The 23,252-nt window shown below is 38.3% G+C and overlaps 3 protein-coding genes across 4 annotated transcripts in view; 1 reads left to right on the top strand and 2 right to left on the bottom strand.

The window, feature by feature from the left end:
• Positions 1 to 21,851, bottom strand: part of LOC125276113 (E3 ubiquitin-protein ligase TRIM39-like) — a 302,026-nt gene extending 280,175 nt beyond the window's left edge. Inside the window, exon 1 of the mRNA XM_048203586.1 lies at positions 21,731 to 21,851. The gene's annotated coding sequence lies outside the window, so the exon portion shown is untranslated. The remainder of the gene's footprint in view (positions 1 to 21,730) is intronic.
• LOC125276137 (E3 ubiquitin-protein ligase TRIM21-like) overlaps positions 1 to 23,252 on the top strand; it is a 42,365-nt gene that overhangs the window by 9,968 nt on the left and 9,145 nt on the right. The window contains exons 1-4 of one of the 2 annotated variants that reach the window (XM_048203628.1): positions 3,587 to 4,101; positions 4,266 to 4,321; positions 4,804 to 5,037; positions 5,129 to 5,267. In XM_048203628.1, coding sequence (XP_048059585.1) covers positions 4,894 to 5,037; positions 5,129 to 5,267 — 283 coding nt within the window. In that variant the 5' untranslated portion in view covers positions 3,587 to 4,101; positions 4,266 to 4,321; positions 4,804 to 4,893. Of the gene's footprint in view, positions 1 to 3,586; positions 4,102 to 4,265; positions 4,322 to 4,803; positions 5,038 to 5,128; positions 5,268 to 23,252 lie in introns of those variants that run through there. The other variant, XM_048203627.1, reaches the window with a different exon arrangement.
• On the bottom strand, positions 10,088 to 21,851 carry LOC125276122 (E3 ubiquitin-protein ligase TRIM39-like). Its single transcript, XM_048203600.1, has 8 exons — positions 21,731 to 21,851; positions 21,194 to 21,280; positions 20,483 to 21,036; positions 19,221 to 19,310; positions 16,508 to 16,741; positions 16,278 to 16,416; positions 11,712 to 11,738; positions 10,088 to 11,560 (listed from the first exon to the last, which is right to left on the bottom strand). Exons 2-8 carry the CDS (start codon positions 21,258 to 21,260, stop codon positions 11,013 to 11,015), a joined length of 1,659 nt encoding a protein of 552 aa, XP_048059557.1. The 5' UTR covers positions 21,261 to 21,280; positions 21,731 to 21,851; the 3' UTR covers positions 10,088 to 11,012.

Raw genomic sequence — 23,252 nt, 5'->3', positions numbered from 1 at the left:
CAGCCACGACAGGTCAGGTGTGTCGGGAAGCCAAGGCGGGTCCGGTGGCTCGGGCAGCCACGACAGGTCAGGTGTGTCGGGAAGCCAAGGCGGGTCCGGTGGCTCAGGCAGCCACGGCAGGTCAGGTGGCTTGGGCAGCCACAGCAGGTCAGGTGGCTCGGGCGGCCCTGGCAATTCAGGGGCCATTGTTGACCGTTGCAGTTCGGAGTCCATAGACGGCCCTAGCGGGTCTGTAAACCCACCCACAGGTACCCCACCCACAATTTCCCCAGCCACCAGTTCCCCACCCACAGGTATATGGCCCCCCCAAAAATTGTCTTAGGGGATTTAATGGTGAAAGTGGCGGCTCGTGGGCTAGGAGCTTGCTGGCGTCGGCAAGGCAAGGGACTTGGGTGGTGCCGGCAGGGCAAGGAGCTTGGTTGGCGCCGGCAGGGGAAGGCGCTTGGGCGGTGCCGGCAGGGCAAGGAGCTTGGGCTCTGGAGCGGACTCAATGGCTGGAACAACCCCTATGTTCACAGACACTGAAGGGGCGGCCATCTTGCCCGTGGGCACTGGCGAAGCGGCCGTCTTGTCTATAGCATCCAGAGAGTCTGAGTGCGTAGCAACCGGCGAACTTGAGTGCGTTGCAGCCGGCGAACTTGAGTGCGTTGCAGCCGGCGAACTTGAGTGCGTTGCTGCCGGAGAATTTGAGTGCGTTGCCGCCGGAGAGCTTGAGTGCGTTGCCGCCGGAGAATTTGAGTGCGTTGCCGCCGGAGAATTTGAGTGCGTTGCTGCCGGAGAGCTTGCGTGCGACGCGGCCGGCGGGCTAGAGTGTGAAGCGGCTGGTGGGGGCTTAGGAATGCCAGCTGCTCGTGCTGAAGTCAACGGTGGATCAGCCACACTGGAACGCAACCCTCTCCGCTCTCGGACAGATCCAGAGACGTGACTCTAGAAGATCAGCGGAAACGTGACGTGGCTCTGGGCGATCAGCGGAGACTCGACTTGGTTCAGGATAATCAGTGCTGACTTGACTTGGTGTTGTTATTATGGTGGCCACCATTTTGTGAGTGACTCTGGCGTGGCAGCCATTACATGACCAGACGAGGTGTCGCATTCCTCCACAACACCCACAGTAAACAGAGAGCCAACAGTCAATAAAGCATAATCCAGAAACTGACTTAGAGATGAATGGGGTCCCTCATGAATGAGTTGTGATTTGAGTGGCTGATTAATGCCCTCACAGAAAAAGTCTATCAGCGCACAGTCCGGCAAGTCTGAATAATAAACAATGTCTAAATATTCCACAACATATTCCTCCAGTGATTGTGAGCCCTGCTTGAGCCCTAATAACAATAATGCAAAGTTCCTACCAGACCAGTGTTCATCAGAAAAGCTGCTGAATCGTTGTTTTGGCGAGGTCTTCTGTAATGAGACGGGACTCAGGCAGAGATCCATTTGCAAGCTTTATTTAAAGTTAGCGTGGCCGTACAGGCAGGGTCTAGGCAGGGGCAAACAGGTATGGCAGAGAGCAGGCAGAATTGTGGTCAGGATACAGACAGTAGATCAGGGCAGGCAGATATCGTTCACAGTCCAGATAACAAGAAACAGTCCAAAGGCAGAAGGCAGAGAATCATGGGTCTAGTTCTCCAGTATTAAGCCAAGTCTCCGTCTTTTTTCTTGACAAGACTTGAAGAGGGAAAAAACAATGGCAGAATCGTCACCAACATCAACAAAAGAAAGACGGAGATAGAGTATAACTGAACCTCCATGTAAGTCAGTAACCAGATGAATGATTTTCACTCTTCTCATACGATAATATTTTGAAATATATAGTTCAGAAATGTGCATTAATGTATAAAATCATTTTATCTCAAATCAGTATTTTTTTATTCATCCATCCATTATCTATTTATTTATTTGTTTGTTTTGTTTCTTTGTTTATTCTTAAATTCAGTGTTTGTTTCAAGTATGTCCAAACTTTAGACTATAGTGTAGTAGACTACAGTGACTGTGTTGACTATACTGATGGTCATTCATTCTCAACATTTCTCTCTCCAGTGATGTCATCCTCCAGCGGTCCACTGACGGAGGAGCTTCAGTGCTCTATATGTCTGGACGTGTTCACTGATCCAGTCAGCACTCCATGTGGACACAACTTCTGCAAAACCTGTCTGAATAAGTGCTGGGACAACAGCCAGACCTGCAACTGTCCATATTGTAAAGAAACATTCAAGATCAGACCTGATCTCAAGATTAATACCACACTCAGAGAAGTTGTAGATCACTATAAAAAGAAAAGTCCTGAGAAAAAACCTGAAGTTTTGTGTGACGTCTGTAACGAATGTAGTGGTTCGTACAGTTATTAATCAATTTATGGATGAAATATGAATCTAATAATTCATAAGGTTATGAATAAATTATGATTCATATATCGACCCAACGGGGAATTAAACATATATTGTGAATCAATTACAACGAATTATAATCAATTACGTATATGATTAGTTCTGGTTTAGTAATTATTTAGAGAAACTGTTCGTTTGTCCAGCAAACTAAGTCCCTCACAGAATATTATAAACAGAGTTATTTTCTGGCCATGAAAATAACTAAAGCATAAAGCGATCGAAAAACGTTAAAGTGACTTGGTTTTCAGCTGAAAGAACAAACAGAACAATCGAGCGTGAATAACGTTTTAATAAATGCAAACTACGAATACAGAGGTTATACATCTAAATATATATACAAGAATACACACTATGTACAAGAGTGGAAGTAGAGAAGGAAAGAGAGAAGGCAAGTAGCAAACTCACACCAGTCCTAGGCCAGCACGGAAAATCAGTTTCATCATCTAAGATTGAGAAACGGCAGTATACTTGCATTGGTTGCGTGTGTCGAATTTCAGGTTAGCGCTGGTGCAGTTCGTTGGCTTCCTCCGTTCCGCGGGGAAGGTTCGAACTGAGGACTTGAGAGTGAGTTTCGCTGGAAGATGGCGGTCCCGAAGCTGAGCGCGATGGCAGCGCGTGGTCACCGGAGATGTCCGGGAAAAACGTGCACGAGAGGCTCGTGAGACAATCGGGGAGAGCCGGGAGAGAGAGCCGGAATTGTGCGTCTTTGCTTTTATGACAGATAAGCCGACACACCTCCTTGAGGTGGGGTAGCCAATAACATGGGTGCAAAGTTGGCGGGAAAGCTTTTCCTTTGCTTGGCCTCACGACTTAATCTGCATGATTTATGACTATCAGTTCAGATCTCCAAATGGAGTGTGTTCTTCACAGTATCATTAAACACATAGAAAAATGCATTTGTCAGCGGTGTGACATATCTCAGTAAATAGCTCGTGTCCGGAGCTTTACGGAGAGACCAAACTCGACAGATCATAAAGGCATAGACAAGAAGTTATGGTTTACAGACAGAATTCCACTATTAAAATGCACACTAGCACAAATACACTCATTTAAACACTAGGAAACATGCATAGGCCCTAAAATATATGAAATATATATTTCAGCATAGTGGTAGTTTACAAATACAGTTCAAAATGTATGATTGTGTGTTTCTGTGTGTGTCTGTGTGTGTGTTTTTTGTGTGTCCCTGTGCGTGTGGGTGTTGGAATGTGGATCTGGTCAGTCTCTGGGGGGGGGTGCTCCTTTTGAAGTCACCAAAGAGAGGAAGTTGGACTTTACTGTTTACCATCGCTTGTCCACAAAAGTGTCAAGTGGGCTCATCTTATGGCAGACTATGCGGAGCCGAAATGGTTTTACAACCCAGTCCAGCATGCTAAAAGTGTTCTGAACATTCCCAAGTTTATTGATTATCCTGATACGTGTGCATATGCTACACGTCTGTGAGGAAAGAAAGCTGAAAGCCCTGAAGTCGTGTCTGGTGTGTCAGAGCTCTTACTGTGAAACTCACCTGGAGCCTCATTTGAGAGTGGCAGGTTTAAAGAAACACAAACTGATCAATCCTGTGAGGAATCTGGAGGACTATATATGTCAGAAACATGAGAGACCTCTGGAGCTGTTCTGTAGAGATGATCAGACGTGTGTGTGTCCGATCTGCACTTAAACAGACCACAAGAACCACAACACTGTTCCTATAGAAGAGGAGAGTGAAGAGAAGAAGGTAAAAGTTACTGACAAAACTGATTTTAAAAGGCTCATATCATGAGGAATCACATTTCTTCATTTTGTGAAACAAAAGAGTTAATGGAAACATTAAAGGTTTCCTCAGAAGACAGTAAATCTCTGTCATGATGAATGTGTGTGTGTGTTGTTCTGTGTCTATAGACTCAACTGATGAAGACACAGAAAGACACCTTTCTGCAGGTTACATCGATAGACCAGTAAGTGGTGACATGTGCTGTCTTTGAGAGAATCATCAATCTGAATTGATTTGGTTTAATACTTGTTTAAACGACAGACAGAAACAAACATTGTACTATATGTGTTGCTCAGACATGTTCAACAATTTTTGCTGCAGTTTTGTTTGAAAGTTGAACTGTTTTCCCAGGCAAAGCAAAAATAGACAAAGTAACTGTCAATATTGTGTCTATAATGTAATTTACTTAATATTAAATTAGTGTTTTGTGAATTGCTGTATAAAGGCGCTATTGCAATTGATTTTTTAAATTTTTTTAATTTTTTATAGCAGCACGTAACATCTCTCCTCAACAAGACACATGATTTGAGGAATCATTCAGTTCAGTCGATGCAGGATGAAGTTATTTTGAAAATCCTCTAAAAACACTGAAGCAGAGCAATAGTAACACTGATTCTTGTCTTATCAAACACCACTAATAACGTGTTGATTGTCCTGGTTGAGCAGAGAAACACAGAGAAGGAGAAAGCAGCACGTGTCGAGCTCTTCACTGATCTCATCCGCTCCATTGAGAGATGTCAGACTGAACTGCTGGAGATGATGGAGGAGCAGCAGAAAGCAGCAGAGAAACAGGAGGAAGAGCTCATTGAAGAGCTGGAGCAGGAGATCACTGAGCTAAAGATGAGAAACACTGAGCTGGAGCAGCTCTCACACACTGAAGATCACCTCCACCTCCTACAGGTCAGTCAACATCTCTCTGATCAATGATAATGCAGTATATGACACCATAACACTCCCCATGCTGAAGGATTTCTCCTCTCTCCTGCTGTAGATTCACTCATCCCTGTGCAGCTCTAGAAACACCAGGAACTGGTCTGAGATCAGTGTGAAGACTGATGAGAGTCTGGAGACTCTGAGGAGAGCTCTGACTCAACTGCAGGACACTCTACAGGAGAAACTAACACAAACTGGTATGACAAAATCAAATACACTGTACAGATACATATATTTATCATATTCTCAGTGTAAAAACATTGTGGAGTAAAGAGGACACGGACCATATGCAGACAGACTTCAGCTTTTCAGGTTTCAAATTTTGTATGTTTTATTATGAAATTCAAACAATAAATGCAGTTTTGGTGCTCTTAAAATGGTGACATATTGCTGTAGTTCAAGCGGCATGTGAACCGATCTTCTCTTCCTCTTTACTGCTAGTTATTTTGCAGCACAAAATAAACATGAATGAACATCAGATGTTGAAAGAACCAGTACAACAAATGTATCATGTCTCGTGTAATCGCTCCATCAGTGTTTCAACAGTTTCAAAAAAACACTATATTACATAAATTATATTTTTACTCTAATACCAGTAAAATATTTTATTATAACTTCATTATTATAAAAATGTCCTGAAATGTAATTGTATACAAATCAGTTGTTAATTAACCTACAATAATAATGTAACGTCACCAGCTCGTCACCTGTATAACGTTAGTTCACAACATTTGATGAGAAAGATTTTTTTTCCTTTAGAAAAAATATATTCATGTATATATCCAAATGAATTGATATTAAATCAAGATTGAAATCAAATCTTGAAATTTGTGTCAATATCACTCCCTCCCCCCAATTCTCACTCAAAAGTTGTCTGCCCTGTTTTTATAAAAAGAATCAGGAATGAAGAATGAGTCTGATTCAAGCTGAAATAAGTCAAGTATGAGATCACGTCTGTAAAAACAGTGAAAAACAATAAATGAGAGAGACGAGAGTTAGAAGTTACTCAAGTGTTCCTCTGTGTTTTCTGAGCATAAACATTGTATTTCAGAGTCATTAAGACACTTTAAATCACAGTATTCATAAATGCATTGAAATAAATATTACTACATGTAAATACTTAAATCAAATCACAATAAATAAGTAAATAAAGAAAGAAAGAAGACCTGTAACAATATGTAACATTACACAAATGCTCCAATTCTTTCACACCACTGGCTGAACTCAGATAAGTGAAACTCTAATGGACTTGATTATCCATTTCATTAATAATTTTAAGAAGGTTATGTCATAACCATCTTAAAATTATTAATGAAATAGATAATCAACTGAAAAAAATTAGTTAGACATGACAATTAGTTGGACTTGTAAATTACAGTTTCGTATATTTACAGTTTCGTATGTTTCGTAAGTTTAATGAATTTAAATAACCTTTACAATAAATGAGAGACGACAGTTGGGAAATTATATGAAATTATATGAATTAAAGTAAAGTAAATGAATCTATGAATGTACCTCTGAAGGGAACTGACTGACTTAATAAAAGTTTTGATGGCATTTTCTTTTCATCTTCCCTCCGTAACGCACAGTGTTTATAAGCAGCGCTGCTAATTGTTGAGGTTACTGGGGTCACAGCTCTATTTCTGCTGTTCCATAAGCGCCACCTACTGACAGAGAGTGGATTTCCATTAGCTTGGCTGTGGTTTTTGTTTGTTTGTGAAAGTCATGACCACATTTTTATGCGCTGTTGTAAATTTTTACCTAATGTTCACACCAAAATTACACCCCTGAATAATTGACTTTTGCCACTAATGTCAAAGCAAATTTTTAAAAAATTTAATAGTACACCACTTACTTTTTTAGGACTACACCGCTGGATACCAAGAAGTATCGCGATACCATGCAGTATACAAAATGAACCAAAACTTTATAAAAACATGAAAACAGACCAGATTTTTCTCTGAATACATTAATGAGAATGAATAACAGGCTTTTATTACCAATCAAATGAATCACTGTAAACAAAATTCATCTTAGCACTGCACAGAAGCTGTATGAACTGACATTACGATGTAGCATTTATGCATTTACACTTCAATTACAATTGCATAAATAATGATATGATATTAATGTTTCAAATATAAAAATTTGAATATAGAAATAAAAATGTTGGCGGAAAAAAAAGATAGAATAGACCTACTTTTAGATGGGAGACTAAAGTTGCCAGTAGGTGGCAGCAAGTGTTAATGATTAAGTCAATAAATCATTTAACCGATTCGTTCAAAACGGCTGATTCATTCAGGAACGAAGCAAATGACTGTCTTAATGAATGGATTAGTGAGTCAGTGACTCGCCCAATTTGTTCAAAAACTCATTTAGAAACAAAACAAAAACAGCGCTCTTGCTCGTGTCACGAACTATCAGGAGCATTTTTGCCAGCCTATCTTGAAATATCTAACCCTGACTGGAGAGCAGTATGTATATTAAAACATATAATACATTTATAATTATAAAATCACGATTGATATGATTGATAAGAACCGAGTGCAAACCCGCTATAGCTTATTGATGAATGGAATTGCATTTGTCTGAATCGTGTTCGCAAAGATGTTTCTAGAAACAAACTATTTAATCTTTTCCAGAAGTGGTCAAATGAGCAACGGAAAAACTGTGAGAATTCATTCTTATATAAAGATTTTTATGATGTTAATTAAGTGAATTTCAGACCCTTTCTCCAGATAAAATGCACTGCGAACAACAACGTGCAAGTGCAACTTGCAACTATATCTCATTGCAAAATTAACTGAAGCATCAGGAAACAATAAGGCGCTATTTCTACAGAGCATTTACTACACAGGGCACAGCAGACAGTCAACGGCAGTCTCTTGTAATGTTTTTGCAGGCACGCATGTTCAATTGAAGTGTAGCTGCCGCATATACAACATTCCTTACGGTACTGACGATACTACACTGTAAACGATTTCTGTTGTTTTCACAGTATTATTGCTGTATTATCAGAGAAAGCTTACTGTAGAAACAGTTTACAGTAAGTTGCTGTCAATTTTATAACTTTTGCAGTATTATATATTGCTGTATTTCCAGCTTTGTCTTACTGTAGAAACTATTTACAGGACAGTTGCTGTCAATTTATGCTATTCTTTGAAAAAAAACAATAGAGTGGGAAAATAATTACAGTAATCCTTATATTACTGTTAAATTGATGACAGTAATAATCCAACAGACAAGGAATTTTATTTATTAATTATATATTTATTTATAAGGAATTTTATAATACATCGTTTCATAAGGTAACCCATATATTAAGGCATTTAGCATATAGTTAAAAAAAAGTTTAATGTTTTATGTGGGTGTTTTTTAATTGCGTATCTTTATGGTTGCCAGATTTTGACACAAAACCAACTAATCTCATAGGTTACATAGCCAACAATTTTGTGGGTGGGAGGTAGTTGTAGAGATGTAGATGTCAATAGTATAGGCTAGGTAAATAGATAAAATCAATTCCCATAATATTTTTTTATTATTATTATTTTGCTTTCTATTAAACACACTAATTACATAAAGAGCGGAATCGCACGGGATATACCTGGCAACCAATCATCTAAACCGTCAGCCCGCACTCATTTTCCAATTCATTTTCTGAGCCTTTGAGGATGAGCAAGACCAACAAGAACCAGTCAGGTGAGATATACAATTTTATTCAATATCTTAAAGATGTGTATTTCTGAAAGTTTCACCCCAAATGGGAAGATATTCGTTTTAACGTTACCACTAACGTTAACGTTAAATAATCGGTGGTGAGTTTGATAGTAATTTGTAACACAAACATTCTAACGTTAACGTTAGACAGTTAACGTTAGCCAAATACTAATTATCACAAGGTTTGCTGTTAATGTTAGTTAATAATTTAAAGTTTAGAACAAAGTAATCGAAATGTTCTTGTTTCTGAACATTTGTGTGTAACTTACACCGTGTGCGTGTGTCCTGTCGCGATCGAGGCCTTACGCGCCTAAGCCTAAAGCTATGTTCGAAATCGACCTATTACACTAATGTTATGCACAACTTGAAGGGACAAACACAGTGTTTTTAGTCATATTATACATTTATTACGTGAGTACAACCGATGTAAGTTACACTTAAAGTGAATACACAGGCACTATACCGCGTCTCGGTATAGTCCTTCTTCAGACCAGACGTTCACAGGATTTTGCTCACTCGTTTTCATTAACTTCTTCAAGTGCACTAGTTTATTAATATCTGGATACAGCCACTGCCAATGGACTGCGGATAATTTAGTTGTATATTTGATATTGTTTGATATTCAGGATAATGGCTATTATAATCCCCGTTTTTTGTCACTTTGGGTGCTTCTCATTTCTTATTTGTGACAAATCAGGTTCTCCCTCGAAATCGGGTCTCTGTTAGGACCCCAAGAGATCTCAAATTAATTGTAATAGGTAAATAAATAAATAATAATAGGATAGATTAGCCATCTTTTTTACAAGTAATAAATGAAATGCACAGATTGAATAATTAATACTAGCATTCAATTATTTAATTTACTAAAATTATATGTCAACTTTTTTTTTTTTGCTATTTTTAAGTTGCATTTAAGTTGTTAGCTTGTCATTTCTGGTCTTTGAAATTTGTTTTCTTTTCGAATTATTTATTTTGATTTTATATATTGGAATTATTTTGTAACCTTTTTATGTTTTAACTTATCCATGTTTCTCTTTGTCTTACAGGTAAAAATCCTTGGTGAAGTCACCAGATATGGATGGGTAAGTACAGCATCTAAAGTTAAAATTGCTTGGAAATAAGATTAGAAATGCCTTTCTCTTGCAAAGTGTGTCAGTACTCTGTAGAGTCTATTCCAGAATTTGTCAGACATGCTAAGGAACACAGGAATCTTGCAAACTATAGATTCTACTTTTAAGTACTGATTTAGTAAAGAGGAAAGATTAGTCAGTGTAGTTAAAAGTATCAACAAACAAAAATCTAATTTCAATATTTTATTTGCTTTTAATGGGAAATACAAACATTACATTTAAATGTAATCAGGAGCATTTTTACATTAATTGTATCAAGAAGGAAATTCAGAAAGGGGATGCATTGTGAAACGAATATCTCTGTGTAGGTCTATGCAGTGTTGAATATGTTTTTCATTTCTTTCAGTGTGTATGTTGTTCGACATTGCAGCGTGCTGATGAGTTAATAAAGAGGCAAGTCATTTTCAGCTATTGAACAACGCAGTAAAATTCATAAAATGAGAGCGGTTTTAGCTTTGTAACGGATCGAGGAGATCAGGATGTCTATGCAGTGTTGAATTTGTTTTTCATTTCTTTCAGCGTGTATGTTGTTCGACATTGCAGCGTGCTGATGAGTATCGCTCTTTCGGTTAATAAAGAGGTAAGTCATTTTCAAGTCTGTTTATCACATTGATGTCTGTCAAGCTGTAGTGCAACTCAATTTTTGTGTTTTGTTCTCTATAGGCAGCAAAAACCTGGGATCTGCATTGGCCCTGTCAAGTCTGGAGAGTATTTTTACCATTTAATGAATTAAATTGTAATAAAAGTTTTTAAATGGACTTCTGAGTGTTGTCATAATTTACGTGACATCTAATAATCAGTAATATAACTGTGTGAAAAATTTTTTGCATACAAGCCTTTATATTTCATTATTTTTTAAGCATGTAACAGATGCTTACATATATGTAGTTAGTTATATGTTTTGTATATATGCGTATATGTGAATATAAAAACTACCATAATCAATTATACTGCATAGTTTTTTCAGATGCTGTAATCACTTTGATGTAAAACAGCTGATGTAAAACAAATGATTGATACACATTTTTGATGTTTTTAAACATTAATTGCATGAAGCATTATTTTCATCACACATTTCATATTTGGGGTGTAAATTCATTTATTGTATTTGACAGGTGTGATGATCAGTGGAGTTGAGTTTTTACCTCCATCATTAGAGTCAGGGCCAAACAATGGATAGAGTTTTCCAGTGAAAGACTGACCAGTGAAAGAGTAGATATGAGATCTGGACTCCACATCATAAAAGGAGACCAGACCCTCCTCATAATCCACAAACACACCGACCCGCTGCGGCTTCACTCTCAGACACAGAGAGACAGAGGGACCAGCAGCGGCTACATATTCATTCCCATTCTTCAGTGCCAAAGTCCAGTGTCCATTACAGGGTCTCGGTGTGATCGATCCCTTCCTGTTACTGGAATCTCTGGCCACTCCTAAACCCCATTTAGTTACTCCCTTCACCTGCACCTCAAAATAAAATCTCCCTGAGGAGAATCCCTCCATTCCCAAGACACATACACTGTAATCAAATCTTTCTGGATTGTCTGGGAGGTCCTGCCTAATGTCTCCACATTTTACTTGTTTTCCATCATCAGACAGGATGAGATATGGATGAGCTGTATCAGGATCCAGAGTCACATCCACTTAAAAAACAGAGAATATAAATCACATCTTAATACAGACCTTTTGTGATGATGTTTTTAATATTTAATCAGTGTTTAATCATCCTGTAGGTCAGTAATGAAGCTGTGAGTATATGAATGTAATCTAGTGTAGTTCAGACACACACTGTACCTTCATACTGCTGCATCCTCTTCAGATCTGTAGAGACACATGACAATAAAACATCATCAGATCTTTGACATGTTTATGTGTGGAATTATAGACAAGTTTTAAGGTTATATTTAAATAATAATGAACAACATCATGTTTTATCTGATCAATGTGTGTTTTTTAGCACTGTTAAGCTGTTGGAGCTTCAGGCCTGATATTTCACACACATCCCTCTTCTCATGAAGATCAAATCTGCCTCTCAAACCCATGACATTTATTAATTTGATTGTCTTTTGTGGTTTTGGTGAAACATTTAGAATTATTCTCTGCTAAATTGATTTGCACACAACTGTTTATAGACCCTTAGGAAATGTATTCACCAAATATAGTGATGGAACAACTGAAAGGACAAAACATCTGTAAGTTAATTGCATATTAATGTTTCTCTACAGTTTCTCCTCTATGCAGTTTTATGTTTTCTGAAATTAGAGCTAAAAATTACCGTCTCTTTTCAAGAAGAACTGTGAGCTGATGATAATAATGTGACCATCGAGTTAGAGTCACAAAAATATTTATATGTATTATATGTAGGCTATATGCAGGGTGCGATTTGTAGGGGGGATGGGGGGGGGGATTTCCCCCCTTCTGGTCTATGTATCCCTACCTCTGCTGAAATATTTTTATTCCCGGGAAAAAAAAAAAACATCAAGTAAAACGCTGCGTTTATATAGAACTGTCTCTTACGACCACAACAAACGAGACACTTTTCAGACGCGCATTCCGACTTCGCCTCAGCGCCAGGTGCAAGTCAAACAAGCGCAGAAAAGGTAATGTTAGGTGACGTCGAGGGAGCTTCACTGAACTGCGGTCAGATGAGATGTTGTCAGGCTATGTCGGTAAAACTCAGAAAAATGAACACGACTGTCCAATCAGCCGTTATACTGTGCTCGTGGCGCGCACTCAAGAATTACATGCGCAAATCCGCCGCGCGCTGCATAATTACTTTATTATAGCTTAAATAAAGCGCAAAAGAAACTACGAGCAATGACCGTCGTTGTTCCGTTGTAGGTTAAGTCATGAAATTACCAAACATGCAATTAAAGCTGCCTCAAAACTGTGCGTGCATGTATTTGTTGACATGGTTTTAAATTGTTATCCAATTGGCCTTAATACGTCTTAAAAATGCACATATGTAGGTACACCAGGGAAATCTAAATTTTCAGGGGAGTATGCCCCCGTACCCCCCTAGCAAACTACATTTTCTGACCTCGGTATGAAACCCTGCGTACGGCCCAGCTTATATTCTATCTAATGAAATATGAGATAAACTTGTATTTATCCAAATGTGCGCAATTTTGGACTTAAAGTTTGTATGTGTATGCACTGTGATCAAAAATAAATGGGGCCAAATGCAATTGAATGTAAAGGTTTGTGTCTCGTTATTCTATTAATAACTACTGATTGATTTTGCATTTCTATCAGAAATTAAGAATTATTAGTGTCATTGTAAATAGTGGTGCAAATAGCTATCTAATACTTCAAATCTCGAAATTAAATCAGAAGATTTTTTTTAACAATTTATATACCAAAAAAAGTATATAGCTCTACTGTGGTTAACAAATTTTTTTTTAAAAAAACAAACAAAAAAAAACAAACAAAAAAAAAAAAGGCCTCACCATGGTCGACCAAAGAAGTTGAGTGCACGTGCTCAGCATCATATCCAGAGGTTGTGTTTGGGAAATAGACGTATGAGTGCTGCCAGCATTACTGCAGAGGTTAAAGGGGTGGGGGGTCAGCCTGTCAGTTTATTATTAAAGGTTAATTATAAACTGACTTGTATACGATTGCATTTCAGGATGTTTTTAAGTTATAATAAAAACTTTTCATGGTATTAGAGAAAAATATAATATGTAGTATAGTGCTTTTTTGCTCATCTCTGGAGTACTGTCATGATTATGCTTTGTTTCACCCTCATGGACTCTTTGCTTATCTTCAGTCACATGTCTTTTGTTCTCAAAGACTCAGCTTGTTAATCTGCTTGGTCATAAAAGCCCGGACAAGGGGGTGTGTTGTCACCCGGAAATACAACACCTTCATTGGTCAAAGTCCAACCTCTTAAGGTTGATGCAGCCAGAGGTTAAAAGCTAGAGAACAATGCCACTCCCTCTCTTTTCCTTGCTTCTGGACGACCGAATGGATCTCCTTGCGGCCGGCCTAGGCCAGGCCTGCAAGGCCTGTAGGCCTCGGCCTACAAACTAGCCATGTGCTCAACATCCAACATAGAAAAGACTGGCAACAACTTCAGACAAAATCCTCAAGATCTCTCCTCAACCTGGAGATCTGACGCTCCTCAGCCTAAAGGCATCTTGGAAGTATCATACATTTTAACACTAAACAGCGATTTAGTATTAATTTGTAAGACTTACCTTTGCCATTGCTGAAGAAACTGATGATTCCTTTCTAGAACTTAACTTCCGGTTAAACCCTATCATTACTCATTCTTACCTACAGTACATATGTGTGTGACCTTTGTTGTATGTTATGTGTTTGTTAGTTTAGTTATGTGTTTGTGAGTTAGTTAATAAAGATTGTGCACAATACATGTTTGGTTCTGACTCCATCTGCTAATAAGTTGCCTCTTAAGTGATTTAGATCCTGAATCCATGCTCTAAGTAGCACGGTACAATAAGAATGTTATTTTTCCATAACCTGGAAATGAACATTTCTTAGAATTATTAAACAATCAACACAGAGTGTTCCCTGGACAACAGGTTAATTGATTGTAATATTAAGATTAATGTAGCTATATCCAGTTAATCTGATTAACAGATTTACATATTCATAATTAATCATAATTAATAAATCATATTGAGTTATGAATAATTATTAATATTTCCCATTTGAGTTAATTCGCTACATTATTTACAAGCTGTTTTATCTGCTGTTGAAACACTGATAGAGCAATTAATACATTTCAGTAAGTTATACTGGTTCTTTCAACATACCCTCTGATGTTCAATCATGTTTATTTTGTACTGTAACTAGTAGTAAAAAGGAAAAGATGATCAGTTCACCTGCAGCTTGAACTGAGGCTACAGCAATACAGTGTATCCGGAAAGTATTCACAGCGCTTCACTTTTTTCACATTTTGGTGTGTTGCAGCCTCATTCCAAAAGGGATTAAATTAATTTTTTTCTTCAAAATTCTACAAACAATACCCCACAATGACAACGTGAAAAAAAGTTTTTTTTTTTGTTTTGTTTGAAAAAAACAGACAAGTCTTTTTGAGTATGATGCTACAAGCTTGGCACACCTATTTTTGGGCAGTTTCTCCCATTCTTCTTTGCAGGACCTCTCAAGCTCCATCAGGTTGGATGGGGAGCGTCGATGCACAGCCATTTTCAGATCTCTCCAGAGATGTTCAATCGGGTTCAAGTCTGGGCTCTGGCTGGGCCTCTCAAGGAAATTCACAGAGTGAATGGGGGCAGGTTGTCATCTGACTTTTACTGAGGAGTAGCTTCCGTCTGGCCACTCTACCATACAGGCCTGATTGGTGGAGTGCTGCAGAGATGGTTGTTCTTCTGAAAGGTTCTCCTCTCTCCACAGAGAAATGCTGGAGCTCTGTCAGAGTGACCATCAGGTTCTTGGTCACCTCCCTGACTAAGGCCCTTCTCCACCGATTTCTCAGTTTAGCCGGGCGACCCGCTCTAGGAAGAGTCCTGGTGATTCCAAACTTCTTCCCTTTACAGATGATGGAAGCCACTGTGCTCACGGCGACCTTCAATGCTGCAGAAATTTTTCCGTAGCCTTCCCCAGATCTGTGCCTCAATACAATCCTGTCTCGGAGGTCTACAGACAATTCCTTGGACTTCATGGCTTGGTTTGTGCTCTGACATGCACTGTTAACTGTGGGACCTTATATAGACAGGTGTGTGCCTTTCCAAATCCTGTCCAATCAACTGATTTTACTCCAATCAAGTTGTAGAAACATCTCAAGGATGATTAGTGGAAACAGGATGCACCTAAGCTTAATTTTGAGTGTCATGGCAAAAGCTGTGAATACTTATGTACGTGTGATTTTGTTGTTGTTGTTTTTTTTGTTTGTTTTTTTTTTAATAAATTTGTAAAGATTTCAAACAAACTTCTTTCACATTGTCATTATGGGGTATCGTTTGTAGAATTTTGAGTAAAAATTAATTTAATCCCTTTTGGAATAAGGCTGTAACATAACAAAATGTGGAAAAAGTGAAGCACAGTGAATACTTTCCGGATGCACTGTATGTCATGCCAGTTTAAGAGCTTCAAAATGGTATTTATTGTTTCAAATTCATAATAAAACTTACAAAATTTGAAGGCTGAGACTTTATTTCATATAAAAAAAAATAACCTGCTCCGTCTTGTCTGTGCGTTGTCAGTGTACTCTTTGCTCCGCATTGATTTTTCACTGTGTGAGAATATGGATGTGCAGCGTGAGAGCCTGAAAACAGTGTCAGTTGTGCAAGTCTCGTGCTGAATACATGTTGGCAGGCCTGATAAAAAGATGATAAATATATATATATCTGTACAGTGTATTTGATATTTTCATACCAGCCTGTATGAGTTTCTCATCTAGAGTGTCCTGCAGTTGAGTCAGAGCTCTCCTCAGAGTCTCCAGACTCTCATCAGTCTTCACACTGATCTCAGACCAGTTCCTGGTGTTTCTAGAGCTGCACCGGGATGAGTAAATCTACAGCAGGAGAGAGGAGAAATCCTTCAGCATGGGGAGTGTTATGGTGTCATATACTGCATTATCATTGATCAGAGAGATGTTGACTGACCTGTAGGAGGTGGAGGTGATCTTCAGTGTGTGAGAGCTGCTCCAGCTCAGTTTTTCTCATCTTTAGCTCAGTGATCTCCTGCTCCAGCTCTTCAATGAGCTCTTCCTCCTGTTTCTCTGCTGCTTTCTGCTGCTCCTCCATCATCTCCAGCAGTTCAGTCTGACATCTCTCAATGGAACGGATGAGATCAGTGAAGAGCTCCACACGGGCTGCTTTCTCCTTCTCTGTGTTTCTCTAGGGGCCAAAGTATAGATAATCGAGTCAAAGCACCAATGGCACATGTAGATGATATGGTAATACATATATAGCGAAACCAGCAAAAACATAAATTTGTTTATTATAGCACATCTTTATATCCATCTTCTTTGTGAGAATCATCCACAAGATTTGGTACACAGATTTGGTTCACAACCTCATTTTAACACTATGTACTGTATGAATCTGTCAATTTTTGTATTTGTCTGCCATTCTGATTTGACATTATAGCCTCCGAAATTTGATTGGCTGTTGGCAGTCATGTTTGTTGAACTGTCCAAGTAATATTTGAAGAATATGTTGGCATTTGATCCAAAGAAGATGAATATACTGTACATTTCAACTTGATTGATGAAATGGCTGCAGTCTTACAAGAGTTCATTAGTTGGAACCCAACCGCCACCAACCCAGCCAACATAGCATGGTGGGGCCCAGATGGGTGTCACCTGGGCAGCCTAACTGGGGCCCAGACATTTTTGTCCACGGTTTCCATGGAGGCCCCACATGGGTTAGCCCAGATGAACTGAACACTGCTCAGTGTGCACACTACAGGCTGTTAAATGAAACACAGAAACATGCTGGAGTTAATGAGATAATTAGGTGATAACGAGCAGAATCACTGAAGGACAGAGAAACAACAAGAACTATGACTTCAGCCACAGCCTTCGATGAAATCAACTGAAGATAAAAAGACATTAAATCTCTGAAGATCTGATTAAACATCTCCACAAACAGCTTTACCAGCTTCACTTATCACTAACCAGACTGACTTTATTTCTGACATACATCTACAAAAGTTGTTATTGAGAATTACCAGAGGTTTAGATGTTGATGATTTGTTGAAAATACGTTTGGTTTGATGTCACCGTGATCGAGGTCAGCGCTTACTTCAGTTAGGCAGTTTGACTCTTAACTATAACTTTTAATTTTTTCTCTGGCTGTTTGTTATGGCAAGAAAAACAAAAAACAATGTGGTCAGCTGTTAAATGATAAAAATATAGTCATCATTTAATGGCTTAAATCACTGATCTAATGACTGACCTTTTTAGGAGCAAAATGTGTTTAACTTTGTGCTGGATCTCCTCTAGAATTTCAACACTAAAAATGTTTTAATCAGAAAATTTGAAAAACACATTGTTCACTAAACACTTCAAACCTCCTGCACATTTCACTTACACAGACATCAAGAATCAGCGTATGATTCTCAACAATGGTGACATACTTCATGCTGCAATGCATTCTGGGAGCCATGGATGAGTTTTGTATGAGGCACCCAGAATGCATTGCAGCATGAAGCATGTCACCATTGTTGAGAATCATACGCTGATTCTTGATGTCTGTGTGTGAATAAATTTTGCAGGTGTTTTAAAGGATTTAATGTACATTGTATTTTTCAGATTTATTATTCTGATCTGATTTTTGTAACTTTTTTTTTTAGTTCTGGAGAAGATCCAGCACGAAATTAATAACCTTTTTTCCATATAAAGCTCAATCATTAGATTGGTGAACAAAGCCATAACATGATGACAATTAGATTCATATCATTGAATAGCTGACAACAGCTAAACACATTGTCTCTTGCTTTTCTTGCCATAACAAACAGCAAAACCAGCCAAAAAAACATTATTACTAAAACAGTCAAGAGTCAAACTGCCTAACTGAAGTAAGCGCTGACCTCGATCACGGTGACATCAAAACAAACATTTTCAACAAATCATCAACATCTAAACCTCTGGTAATTCTCAACAACAACTTTTGTAGATGAATGTCAGAAATAAAGTCTGGGGTGCGTTTCCCAAAGCGAACTATGGTCGTAAGTTCCGTCGTTACCAATAGAGTTCAATGGGACTTACGACCATAGTTCACCAACGATGCTTTCGGGAAACGCACCCCTGGTTAGTAATAAGTGAAGCTGGTAATGCTGTTTTTGGAGATGTTTGATCAGATCTTCAGAGATTTAATGTATTTTATCTTAAGTTGATTTCATCGAAGGCTGTGGCTGAAGTTGTAGTTCTTGTTGTTTCTCTGTCCTTCGGTGTTTCTGCTCATTATCACCTAATTATCTCATTAACTCCAGCATGTTTCTGTGTTTCATTTAACAGCCTGTAGTGTGCACACTGAGCAGTGATCAGTTCATCTGGGCTAACCCATGTGGGGCCTCCATGGAAACCGTGGACAAAAATGTCTGGGCCGCAGTTAGGCTGCCCAGGTGACACCCATCTGGGCCCCACCATGCTGTGTTGGCTGGGAATATGGCATCTTGGCATTTAGAGGAAAAAGAATTTCAACTCAAGCTATTATAGCTCTGGAGTTCTGAACTAAAGCATAAATGTACTAATTATAATGCTACCTAGTGTCCAATGGATGTGTTTGTGGAGACTCCTAATTAGCATGTGTCCAGTAAAAAACCATCTAACAATCATCCACAACTCCCTTGCAACAACCCACAACCACTCACTTTTCTGAATTCTGCTGTGTTTTTTATGTCTTGAATCTTCTTGATTCTGCCCTGGATCATCTCCTCTGTGTCTTGGATCATCAGCTGAGTCTATAAACAGAGAACAACACACATATTATCACAACACTGATTTCCGGTCTACTATATTATATTGTTGATTGTAAATTGGTAATCACATGTGAAACGAGTAACAGCACTTTTTTTTACACTGACTGACACATGTGCTGCAGTTTTGTGGTCTGGTCTAGTATTGAAGGCCCAAACTGTCAATAAGAGCTTCTTTTCAAAGCTGCATCACTGTACCAGATTCATAAAACCACCAGTAATGAAACGTGATGCTCAGACTGTTCAAATCACACTGACTGAACTGATCAGGGATCTTGAATAAACTTTAGTCGCTTGTTTATAGACCTTATGTAGCCCCGCCCCTTTTCAGCGCTGCGCTCGTTGTCTTTTGACTTCCGGCTTGTATTTCCACAGTTATCTTATGTATTTATGGATGAACTGCTCATTTTAAAATCTTCCCGTTCTACTGACATTTGTTAAGACACCCGCTTTAAACATTACAATGCTCATGATAACTTTTGTTAACTCTACAACACGTAAATCCAGTTCACCAGCTAATTATTCTTCAACAGCGATGCCATACAAATATACAGGGCTACCGCGAAAACGGAAGTTCAAAGACAATATTCTAAAGATGGCGGCGCACATGTTTCTCTGGAAAATAAGGTCTATAACCTGTTACACACAAGTTTTGACAGACTTTACTACATTTTACTCTTATCATTATTCTCCTGGTGTTTAAGAAGGTGTCTGGGATCTGACAGCTGAAAGAAGTTCAGAATAAGTTGTTTTTGCAGTTTATTCTCAATTAAGTCTTTTTGGACTGGAAAGGAAGTTTTGAGTTCTGACAGTTAAAGGGTATTTTGTGGCCAATTCACACCACACCGACAGATGCCGACAGACACTACTTATTAGTACATGATGTTACGGATGTTCATGTACTGTTATTGTAAAGTGTTACCTATCAGTGTGTTACCCCGTCACAGTCTGTTGCCATCTGTCGGAACTTGTTTTCACTGATTGAATATGCTGAATCTGAATTAGATAGTCTGAAAAGTGTCATACTGTAATCTGGTGACTGTTGGCATTGGTCTGCGTCTGTTGATGAATGGGCCTTAAAAGTACATCAAGATAATGAGTGGATTTTAATTTAAGGGTGAAATATTGTTTTAATGTTGTTAGTATTTAATACACACCTCTTCTAATGAAACAGTGTTGTGATTCTTGTGATCTCCGTCAGTGCAGGACACACACACGATTGTCTGATCATCTCTACAGAACAGCTCCAGAGGTCTCTCATGTTTCTGACATATATAGTCCTCCAGATTCCTCACAGGATTGATCAGTTTGTGTTTCTTTAAACCTGCCACTCTCAAATGAGGCTCCAGGTGAGTTTCACAGTAAGAGCTCTGACACACCAGACACGACTTCAGGGCTTTCAGCTTTCTTTCCTCACAGATGTCACACAGAACTTCAGGATTTTTCAGAACTTCAGTTTTTTTCTCAGGACTTTTCTTTTTATAGTGATCTACAACTTCTCGGAGTGTGGTATTAATCTTGAGATCAGGTTTGATCTTGAATGTTTCTTTACAGTATGGACAGTTGCAGGTCTGGCTGTTGTCCCAGCACTTATTCAGACAGGTCTTGCAGAAGTTGTGTCCACATGGAGTGCTGACTGGATCAGTGAACACGTCCAGACATATCGAGCACTGAAGCTCCTCAGTCAGTGGACCACTAGAGGATGACATCACTGGAAAGTAAAATAAAGAATATAAATCACCTGCACTAGTGTAAAGTGAAAATCTTGTTGAGAGAATGTCCACAATGTGCAGAGCTTAAATCTAGAAAACAGTTGGGTACTTTGAAGAAGATAAAATACAAGAGATTTGATTGGGTTTTTGACTCACATGGAGGAACATCCACACTCCTTGTCCTTTCTCTCATTTTCGGTGATGTTGGGGAATATTCTGCCATTGCCCTTCCTCTTTTGATGCCTTTTTAAGGAAAAACAAAACAATCTGTACTAGAAACTGCTTATATTAAAGGAAATTTAAGTACAGATAACCTTTCCCCTCAAAATTAACAGATATATTGTATGTCTTGGTGTAGTTTTAATCTCCTTAATATAAATGTGATTTTCAGCTGCAGTTTAGCAGGTTTGTGTTCAGTCTGTCTGCAGCTCATTTACTTCCTGTTTCATTAGTCTTTATATAATGTGACAAAATGACAGAAACACCAAACTTTGCTTTACAACCAATCAAATGACACTTTTATTACAGTTCTGATTCAATTTCAGTGCAGTAAACACCTAAAGTAGTTCAGTATTTGACATGCTTAAACCTGATTCAGTTCAACTCATTCCAGTTCAGCATAAACTCTACTAAACCAGATCACTTCCATCAGAAACCTGTTCAGCTCAATCTCTCTTATATTTCTATCATTACCTGTGAGGATCAGATGTGTCCACAAGACTCTTTGAACGGCTCAATAAATATTCTGTTGTTTAAAGAGGTTGATCTTTTCAGGCGTCCATATTGTTGTTGATCAAGTTACTTTCACTTTCTCTGAATCTCTCTGAACTACAGTGATGTCAGAGCTCCTCCTGTAGGCCTATAGACACATTTGTCTCTGTATTCAGTGTGTTGGTTCATATGTGTGTTTGTTTTGGGACTGATGTTTCTATCAGGTCATGAAGAGATTTCAACAGACTTATAAAAGCTTGATTGTTTGGCAACATTTGTTAAGAGTTTCCAGGAGAAATTCTGCACTCAAAAAAATAACTCATTGGATGAACTCAATTTAATTGAGGGCAGGTTTTCCATCCAATAAATATGTGTGACCCCAACTCAAAAAAGACAAATTCATGCAATGAAATGTAATTGAGTTGGTCCAACTTAATTTTATTAAATACAGTTTAAATGAAATCGATTCATTTATAAAAAGAATTTTATTTATGCTTGTCCAACTCAAAATAAATCATTTAGTTGGACACAAAACTTGGTTGAGATGTTTTTATTTAAAAGCATGTATAAAACAGTTATTTACTGTAAAACAACCACAATATTAAAAACAATGGAAATATGCACTAGCTGTCAGTGGTCAATATGAAAAAATAAACATTTGCTGTTTAGTAATGAATTATTGCATTCATAACTTTGAAATATTAACATCTTAAGGAGGCAATAAACACAAGTGCTAAAAAATACAAAGATTCAAACATTATTCAGAATAGTACAAACTAGAACAGAGAGGGATTTAATAGTGAAAAGCTAGCAAACTTGATTTGAATTGAGTCACGTATGTTAGTCGATCGCAATCCAACGTATTCAATGAATGAAATCAAGCCAGCTAGCCAGCCAGTTAGCCATAGTCAAATTCTGAACTGTACACTGGTCTTGCTCACTGACAATGCTATTTTGCACATTACGTGAGTCTGAATTTAAGCGAAGGTGCGTTTGTATCCAGTTGTTAAAACAATTCACCTCGATTAATTATTTTAACACTGTATTTCACCCAACATATTTCACTCAATATTATAATATACACATTCCTTGGCATTGAGATCAATTTTTAAACACAAAACAGCTAACGTTAGTACTTACCAGCAACGAATATCCAAAAGCAGAGAATCAGCCGAGACGGTCCACCACCTGATCATCTTTTCTCTTTGCTTGACTAACTGTTACAACAGCCCAAACAAAATCTAACATTAAATAGTCAAGGTTCAAGAGCCCGACTAAAGCAAACCCTCATCTCCACGATGGTGGCTTAAAAATTGTGATTTTCTCCTTTGTGATTCTGCTTGTTATCATCAGGTGTCTTCAATAATGGTCAATCATCACTCAATTAATCACTTCATTATCTCATTAACTTTAACACTGCTTCAGTGGGTGGAATAAAAAATATGGCAGGACTTTTACTTTCTGACCCCTGGTCTTTACGCCTCGGCTAAACGATGACTCTCAG

Source organism: Megalobrama amblycephala, linkage group LG9 (assembly GCF_018812025.1).
Source record: "Megalobrama amblycephala isolate DHTTF-2021 linkage group LG9, ASM1881202v1, whole genome shotgun sequence".
Classification (NCBI taxonomy): domain Eukaryota; kingdom Metazoa; phylum Chordata; class Actinopteri; order Cypriniformes; family Xenocyprididae; genus Megalobrama; species Megalobrama amblycephala.
This window is presented reverse-complemented; position numbering and strand designations above follow the sequence as displayed.

Excerpts from the sequence above, each read along its gene's own strand:
- LOC125276122 (XM_048203600.1), bottom strand. The coding sequence starts at position 21,260 with ATGGCAGAATATTCCCCAACATCACCGAAAATGAGAGAAAGGACAAGG. Across the intron at positions 16,742-19,220 it reads ACACAGCAGAATTCAGAAAA|AGAAACACAGAGAAGGAGAA; the intron begins GTGAGTGGTTGT and ends TTTGGCCCCTAG. Across the intron at positions 16,417-16,507 it reads ATCACCTCCACCTCCTACAG|ATTTACTCATCCCGGTGCAG; the intron begins GTCAGTCAACAT and ends CTCCTGCTGTAG.